Consider the following 8,936-nt stretch of genomic DNA (forward strand, 5'->3'; position numbering starts at 1 on the left):
TCACTTTCCAGAGCAGCTTTTTCTAGTAGCTGGATAATCAGCCCTGTGCTTAGGGGAAGATGCTGATACCTGGTACAGCACAGAAATCTGCCCTTGGCTTTCCTTTCTCTGATTTCTTATGCCTTCATGTAGTTCTGTGGCTTCCAGCCAAGAAGGCAGCACCGTGATCCATGAGCTCTGTAGTTAATGACTTTTCCCAAACATTTGGCACTCTAAATAGATGAGACAGAGGAGAAGAAATTAAATATATTCTCCTTTGGTGGTTTTTTTTCTTGAAGTGAAGGGAGGAAGGGGAGATGGGACAGTAGCCAAGGGTGAAAGTAAAGAATCAGAGATGAGTCATGGTTCAGTGTCCCACCAGTGCACCAGCCACATTACTTGCCTGTCTCAAAGACACTTCTCCATCAGTCCAACAACATTAAACCCATGATTTGCATTGTCAGTGGTGAGGGACAACTGGTGTAGCGTTAATGTTAAAGATAATGAATTTCACAGAATCATTTAGGTTGGAAAAGTCCTCCAAGGTCATAGTCTAACCTCTAACCAATCACCCATCACCTTATCAACTAGACCAGAGCACTAAATGCCACATCCAGTCATTTCTTTAACACCTCCAGGGATGGTGACTCCACCACCTCCCTGGGCAGTCCCTTCCAGTGACTGAGCCACCCTTTCTGTGAAGAAATTCTTCCTGATGTCCAACCTGAACCTCCCCTGATGCACCTTGAGGCCATGTCCCCTTGTCCTATCACTAGTTTGCCTGGTAACAGAGCCCAACGTCTACCTGGCTCCAGCCCCCTGTCACAGAATTGTTAGAGAGTGAGAAGGTCCCTGCTGAGTTTCCTTTTCTTCAGACTGAGCACCCCCAGATCCCTCAGCTGCTCTTCATAGGACTTACTCTCTAGACCCTTCCCCAGCTTTGTTGGCCTTCTCTGAATGTGCTCCAGCCCCTCAATGTATGTCTTGAACTGATGTCTACTCATTATTGCAGTGAAGAACAGCCTATTGGAAGAAAATAAGATCCCTTTGTGTATCCCCAGCTCCTGGCTTTGCTTCAGAACTTTTGGATTACTAGTTTTCGATTGCTCAGAGTAGAACTACCTTCTTTCCAAGTTCTCTATGATGTTTATCTGTCCTCTCAATGCTCTCATGCATTTTATTCTATGACAGGTCTCTTCAAGGTGATCCTGGTACCTCTCAGTAGTGAGTGATGTTTGGAATCTCTTGCACAGCCAGTGAAGCCTCAAACTAGCTTTCTAGTGCTTTGTGCCTAGGATAGCTTCCTTGTTAAACAAGGGAAAATGTCACCCTAAATATGGAGTGGGATTTAATGACAACAACTTCAGAGCATATTGTTACGGCACCACATTTTTCTCACCCAAATACATTCATTCGTGAGGATGTTCTTGCAAACAATCAAATAAAAACAAAACAAACCCCAGAAGCAAGGGAGTCACTGTCTCCATGATCCAATGGAGAATCCAGGCACCAGGTGTAGGGATGGAGTCATGGCTCCTTTTAGCCTCTTGCCATGGTCACATGTCTTGCTGATGTATTTGGTGCTTGTCCACAGACCAAAGCTTCTAGGTTTTCTAATAAAGCTTTGTTGTGGTGAGAACTGAAAGGAGTGACCTGGTGTACTTGGGAGAACCCTTGTATGCAGGTCTTTGAGCCAACAAGTGCTAAAGACAGTAGAAATTAGAAATGAATGGTGATTTTTGGCAGAGTAACACATGCATTAGCAAACTGGAGGTATCAGGAAGCTTCTGTGTCCCCAGCAGAAAGCAGGAGTGTAGCTGTGGGTGGGGTGAGATGGTACATTTTTGGCACCTTGAAGACTTTGTGGTGACAGAATGCTCTAAGTGACTTAATCTGTGAGGATGAGGACATTCTCTTTCCATTTTGAGCTGAAGGGAGGAGGCTTCTTTCAGAAGGAGCTTCACACTGTTGCTCCTATAAATGCTGTATTTGCTGGCAGGATTGGTTGTTTTTGCTGTCCCCTCACATCTCCCCTTCAGCTGAGTGAACCTCATGGACAAACTCAACTGAGAGTCTTACAACAGGCAAACAGTGTGACATGGCAACAAACAAGCACTAATGCTCTCTCTCTGCTGGTTCCACCTTAGGTATAACCTGCTGCCTAGGATCATCGAAGCCAAGTACTTGGATGCTATGGATGCAGAGCACTAAATGGGATCCTCCACACTTGGAGCAGCAGGGACAGCTCTTTTGGAGCCAGCTGGAGGCTTTGCCAAGGCATAGGACAATCTACTACAGTTCTTTCTTTCACCACTTTCTTTCTGCTCTAACACGGTGTTGGTAATGCACATCTGTCAAAGATCCACAGAGCCTTGGTGTGTCAGGCCAAAACAGCCTTGGACTTGGGAGGACAATGCTCTTTGGAGCTTGTGAGGCAAGGAAGCTTTATGGAAAATGCTACTTTCCACATCCCAAAACCAGAATCCCCAAAGATCAGCATGTCTGTACATGGTTGGAGCATGTGTTTGGATTTGTCATGTGTTCCCTTGTTTCAGGGTGGGGGAATCTCTTTCTTTATGCACCACATCCTTTTCTTCCCAAACACTAAGGACAGCAACTGACCCTTCTTTCACTGACAGTCCTGTTCTGGCCTTTGAATTCAATTTCCCATACAGCCAGTATTCCCAAATTGGTGTTCTGGGTGGAATGGCCTCATGTTAAACCACTGATGTCAGGAATGATGTCTGCCAATTTTTTCAGATTAGTGGGTTTGGAAACAGATGTAATATGTACTGATACAATCCACAGCTTTGGATGAATACTTAATTCCTACAAATGAGCTGGAAACATTGATGTTGGGCTCTCATGGTGGTGTTGATGAAATTGCATCTGTGTCTAAGCTATTTGGGAATTATTTTGCATCCTTCTACCATTATTTCTCGATAATCAAACACAGAATTGTAGTTTTGCACAACTGCAACGTTTTTGCTTGCACCTAGAGCCTGAAACTTGTCAAAGGGCAGTTGTGTTAATGATTGCATATACATATGTACAGTAGTGCCTATGTGTACATATATACATATGGATTTGTGTATATATTTTGCATAGAGATACAAATAGGCCTGATTCTTTCCAAATATCCAAAGTGTTTTGTGCGGTCAGTGTTACCCATGATGTCTTGACCATATATTTGTTCTCTGCTTCAGTGCTGCTTTTTCTCATTTGAGATATGGTCACTTTTTTCCTTTTGAAGCTGCTCAGTTACTGGTTTTGTTCATGTGTTGCTTTATTCAAGGTGTTTCTTTGCTTTCTTCTTCCTGTGGCTTGAGACCCTCATCATTCTGTCTCGATGCTCCAACATGTGAATTTTGCATTTAATTTTAATGTACAGAATGCAATGAAAATTTTCCTCTTTCTCCTAATCAATATTTGTTGGTCATTTCATTGTTTCTGTTTTGTAGCTAATCTCCAGTTTTCTCTACTCCCAGATGTTACATTATATTTCTGGATGAATCTAACTTCAACTGTCTTTTTATATTTCAGTTTATTTAATTTTGCTTGTACTATGGTCAGTTTTCTTATTTGGAGTACTGTGAAACAAGCTGCCCTTGAGTTCAGTGCTTGTCCCTTGCTGCACACTGCAGATCACAGGTAAAGTGTTCAGAACATTGTGGATCTCAATAATGAACTTTCAAAACAATAGAAGGGAGGGAAGAAGAATAATATAAAATTAAATGCAAATATTATTAGCACAGAGAGATGTTTCTTATCAGTTGCTTGCCCAGTAAGTGGTGCAGAGTTTTTATCAGCACATGCCCCACAGATGGGATGTTTCTCCCACCTCATCCTCTGCTTGATGAGGAAGACCAACCTTGTAATGAGGAAGGCAGGCATTGGATGAAAAGCTTCTATGCTAAAACTAAGCCAGGCTCAAGCCACTGAAGATTTGGTGCATTTGCACTAAATATCAGAAGATATTTAATCTTTATGTAGCTGCCTACAGCACTCAAGCACATAGGAACAACTAATTTTTTCATCTTATTATGAACCCCTTCATCTTCGTATTGATGCTGGATGGAGAGCAGTAAGAATGTTCCCTACATGGTGATGGTTTATATATCCCTGAGAAGTTGCAGGAAAAAGCCCTCACCTTAGCAAGCAAGACATCTTGTAATCTTAGAAACATGACCTAAACCTGTGGGACTGCTGAGAATTCTCAAGCACCACAGTGCATCAAAGGAGGCAGTGCCATCAGCCTTGGAGACAGCAGGGATAACTCATGCTGTGTCTGGTAAGTGACACTGACAGCAGGTATAAATCTGTGCCTGGTTTCTGACCACCTTCCTCAATATTTCCTGGCTTTTGAGTCATTTCTGTGGTGAGATCACAAGGTCAAAGAGTCAGCAAACAGGATTTCAGAGGTGGTAGAAGTATGTCTGATCTTCAGTCAACAGAAAAAGGGCAGGTGACAGCAAACAGTTCAGTACCTGTTGTAAGAGAGGGAGTGCAAGGCCTGATGAGGCTGAAATAACAGGCTTTTCCCACAGATGTCAAAAGATGTAACCAAAGCTACAGTCAGAAGTGTCATCCTCTGCTTGAGTAAACCGTAAAACACGCATGTCCTGGGGGTGCATTTCTGGTGTCTCAGCTCTCTGCAGGGGGAAAACGTCACTTTGTGGGATAGGTTAAATCATATTTTGGATGCTGTAGCTGGAGGAAGGGAGAACCCAAGGGATTGTGGCTCTGGTTCTCTCTGAGGAAGAGCAGAGGCTCTGGGTGAGATTTTTCTAGCACAGAGTATAGTGGAGGGAACTGGCATGCAGGTCTTGCCAGAGGAAATAGTTTTGAAATGTACCCTCTTTCCTCTCACTTTGAAGGACCAAAAATGTCCCTGTTTAAAGCCTCTTTGAAAGCATCAATTTCAGATAGTGTCAAATGTTGCTGAGATAATTTAAAATCCAGATAGCTTGAGGGGGTTAAATATCCATCACTTGTGTATATCTTTTATTTTGCTTTACCAATATGACTTCAGTGTTTGTATTTTCTTTGTAGCATCAGTAGGTTTGTTTTGCAGAGTTTTCATTCTACCAAAATCAGGGGCCAAAAAAATCAACTGATGGGAAACCAGCACAACTTGGGGGGAAAAAAAAGATTGTGCTGGCTTAGACTGGTTGGAAGTTTGGACCCAGGTCTCAAAATATGGAGATGTGAGACTCAAGGCCTCTTGTCTCATAAGGGTTTGTAATGATCCTACAGAGGATTATTGGTTTTTCATACCTTTTCTCTTCTTGTTTGCTTCTGGTTTTGCTGACTTAAGTGCAGGCGTTTCCAGGAAGTAGCTGACTAGGGAAGGAGGGTTTGTTCAGAGTTGATTGAGCACTTTAATACTTCTGTGAAGGTTAAGACAATTAGAATGTAAAAGAAGTTTTGTTATAAGCTCTTTATATACGCACAATGCTCTGTATAACTGTTGCCAAAGAACTGGGTTTGAATGATGTTGAAAGCTGTTAAGAGAGTCCATGGTGTTCACCTGGGACCACAAGGTAGGGAAGAGCTTCTGAAACAAGTGGATTTTGGAAGTTACCTTCTGACAGCTGCCAAAACGATCAGAAACTGGGGATACTCTGAAACCTCCAGTTTTTGATCCTTGCATTGAATGTGAGAGCTAGAAGTGAGCTTGAAAATTAAAATTGGATTTATACCTGAATAGTTTTCTTGGTCTCAGACTTACTTTGTTGCCTTCAAAAATGTTCTTGACATGCTGTGTATGGAAATAGATGTGTCTCTCCATGTAAATGAAGGGAAGTTGGTAAAAACATGGACTGCTGAACAAGCAGCTTAGCACTTTCTAGATTGCTTAGGAAGCGAATCTGACAACTTCACTAGCAGCAATCACCAAACTCTCTGGCGTCAACATTTGAAGCTATTAATAAATGTCAAGCTCAACTTGGATATGCATCAATGCATTGCTGTGAAAGGATGGAGTGAAGGAATTCAGCTGGTTTGCTTCAGAGCTGCTGTCTGGTGAAATGCTTCAAGATGAGCCCAACGACTGTGGGACATGACCTGTGCTTCCTGGTGACCCATGTGAACTCACATGCTCTGAGCAAAGTACAGTCATGCTTATGTATACTGTAGGTCAGACAGTTCTCCCCACAAGATCCAGATCCCCAGCTGCACCAAAAGACTGAGACTTTGTAAAGTTTTGCATATGGTATTTGGCTGCTTTAGAAACTGCTGCTGGCTGTTCTGTGGACGCTTGGAAGAAACAAGAAGTTGGCCAAAGCTGGATAGAGCTGAAGAATGCTTGGGAGTGGGAGGGAAGGAGTTGGGTTGTAAATTTTTTTTGTGGAGTTCTCAGCGACATAGAAGAGCCCCAAGACATGCCATGTCACCTACAGCACCTCCTGTTCTCCAGTCTGTGTCCCATGAAGCATTTATCTACACCATTGTTGACACATGTTCATATTATGCCTTCAACAAGCTTTTTCTTATTTACTGTGTTCTGTATCTGCTCTTTGTAGTGTTCCTACCTGCCTGGAAGGTTAATGGGCAGAACCAGAGTTGGCTCAAGCTCATCTCTTGTCTGTCCCCCCAAAGCCTCAGTGCAAACTGTTTTCTGTTATCATCTGATCCAGCTCTCTGCTTCCCCAGCCCTCCCCTTGAAGCTGCCTCCAGAATCCCCAGTGTGGAAATGCTGCAAAAGTGCTGAGTGGGGATTTTTGTCTGGAAATGTGTCTGAGCAACAGTGTGACAGTGGCTGCTGCCTTGGGGTTGCTTTGCCATAATAAGCAATTATGAAGGATTCATAATTGTCCCAACAGTTACACTGTCTTCTCCATCCCTTCAGACAGCTGCTTTATGCCACAGTGTTCCAGTTGGGCTGTCCTGCTTTCATCTGTCAAGCTTCCAAAAGAACATAATGGGATGGGTTTGCCCCATTTTCTATCTGTGTTGAGGCCTGTGGATGTAAGAAGAGAATAGTCTTCTCTAATTGTTTTCATATCTAATTAAGGCATTTAAGTACCAAACAGTGGCCATTACACCACTGGCTGCAGTTCTGATTGCAAAGAGCAAACCCTCAATGTTGTGTGCAGAGCAGACAGAGCAGGGAGTTGCCAGAGTACATGCTTTAGAAACACAAATTAGCACTTCCCTCTTCAGCGTTTGTTGTGTTTTCCTTTGACACCAAGACAGTCCTTGGCTGTGTCTATCTTTCCCCTGTAGAAAAGGCTGGAGCTTGGATCACTTGGCTCTGTTCTGATGTCACATTAAATATTTAAGAGCCTGTCCTGGGGGAGATCATGCATTCTGCTCCCCATCTGCATCTCTGCTGCAAAGAGCTGCCTACTTGGAGAGCTGAAGTCTGTACCTCGTCCATGTGACAAATTCTTGCTGCTGCAAAAGCCGTCAGCAGCCCTTGTGTAGCTACAGGTGAGAATCCAAAACGGGTACAAAATGCAAAGAGTTGGGAAAAACAGCTTGCAATTGAATTCTCTCCCTCTTGATCTTGGCACTTGGTGTGGGGGTAGGGGGATGGAAGGAGCTCTCTAGCAGTGAAGTATTTGTTATGTGATCAGGGAGCTGCAGAAAATCATCATATCAAATTCAGCTGGTGGGATATCAGTTTTCAGTGCTCAGGAGCCTTTTGGAAGGGTTGGGATCAGTTCCCACTCTGCCCATCAGCAACAATTGCTGTCTTAGCATGCTGATTTTAGGTAGGTTTGACATGATTTGATGACTTGGGTGGTTTCTGCAGCACCTATTCAAGTAATGTCAGGGCAATGTGGCCAGGCTGGTGTCTGCCAGAAGTGGCTGGAGCGGAAGGTGCAGCCCTTGGTGCACCTCTGGTTTTGCAGGTGATCTCTTTCAGGAAGTAGTTGATTGACATCTAAGTGATATGACTGTGCTCCTGCCATGTACCCTCCTCACCATGAGCTGCTTTTCTTGGGAGCTGTGTTGGCCACCTTGCTATTATTTAAAGCCTTGTGTGTTTCTGAACTATTCCAATTTGGGATCAGTGCTTCACATACTGCACCTCCAGGAGAGTCCCACCCTGCTTGAACAGGTTTTTAAGTGATTCACATTCATAGAATCGTGGAATGGTTTGTGCTGGAAGAGACCTTAAAGATCATCTAGTTCCACCCCCTGCCATGGGCAGGGACACATTTCACTAGACCAGGTTGCTCCAAACCACATCTAGCCTGGCCTGGGACACTTGCAGGGATGGGGCAGCCACAGCTTCTCGGGTCAGCCTGTGCCAGTGGCTCACCACCTTCACATAGAAGAACTTCTTCCTCATATCATATCCCCTCTTTCAATTTTAAAGCCATTCCCCCTTGTTCTCTCACTCCAGTGCCCTTCATTGCAGAGCTTCCTTTGCCTGGCTGGCTGTTAGCAGCTCTCTCCCATCTCCAAGTCTCCTACTGCCAATGTGTGATTGGGGCCCTGGTTTTAAATGCCCAAGTCTGGAAGCTGTGGGTGCTGGAATGTGCATTGGCTGTGTCCACCTCAGAGCTGGGCTGTGATCTGAAGTTCTTAGCAGGTCTATTCCCATGGGAGAAAGCATGATTCAGCTGCAAAGTGCAGCAGCCGCTGGAAGTGAGAAGCTTATTGTGCTGCTGACCCTTTGAGGATTTAGCCTCTGGTGTCTAGTGGAGCCACATTGGTTTAATGAGGTGGCTTAGTACTCTGTTATTTTTGGAGGTATTTATCTCTTCTATTCTCTCTGTCCTCTTTGTTGATGTGAATTTGTACCTTGTTCCCACACAGGAAGGAGTTGGACTTGATGAGTCTTTTCTGTCCCTTTCACCTTAGTACATTCAATGATTCTATGAGATGTTGTTACCCTAGACAACAGAAATTCTCTTAAGTGCAAGAGTTCAGCTGCTAAAAAACCCCCAAAGCTTATCCAAAGTACACACTCTTGGTCACACCTGAGAAAGGGACTTTATCTT

At 43.9% G+C, this 8,936-nt stretch overlaps 1 protein-coding gene across 1 annotated transcript in view; it reads left to right on the plus strand.

Moving 5' to 3' along the window:
• Positions 1–2,190, plus strand: part of SLC4A11 (solute carrier family 4, sodium borate transporter, member 11) — a gene marked incomplete at its 5' end in the record, with an annotated part of 80,461 nt that extends 78,271 nt beyond the window's left edge. Inside the window, one exon of the mRNA XM_009076951.1 lies at positions 2,127–2,190. Coding sequence (XP_009075199.1) covers positions 2,127–2,190 — 64 coding nt within the window. The remainder of the gene's footprint in view (positions 1–2,126) is intronic.
• Positions 2,191–8,936: the final 6,746 nt, after the last annotated feature.

Source organism: Acanthisitta chloris, unplaced genomic scaffold (assembly GCF_000695815.1).
Source record: "Acanthisitta chloris isolate BGI_N310 unplaced genomic scaffold, ASM69581v1 scaffold3486, whole genome shotgun sequence".
NCBI classification, from domain to species: Eukaryota; Metazoa; Chordata; class Aves; order Passeriformes; family Acanthisittidae; genus Acanthisitta; species Acanthisitta chloris.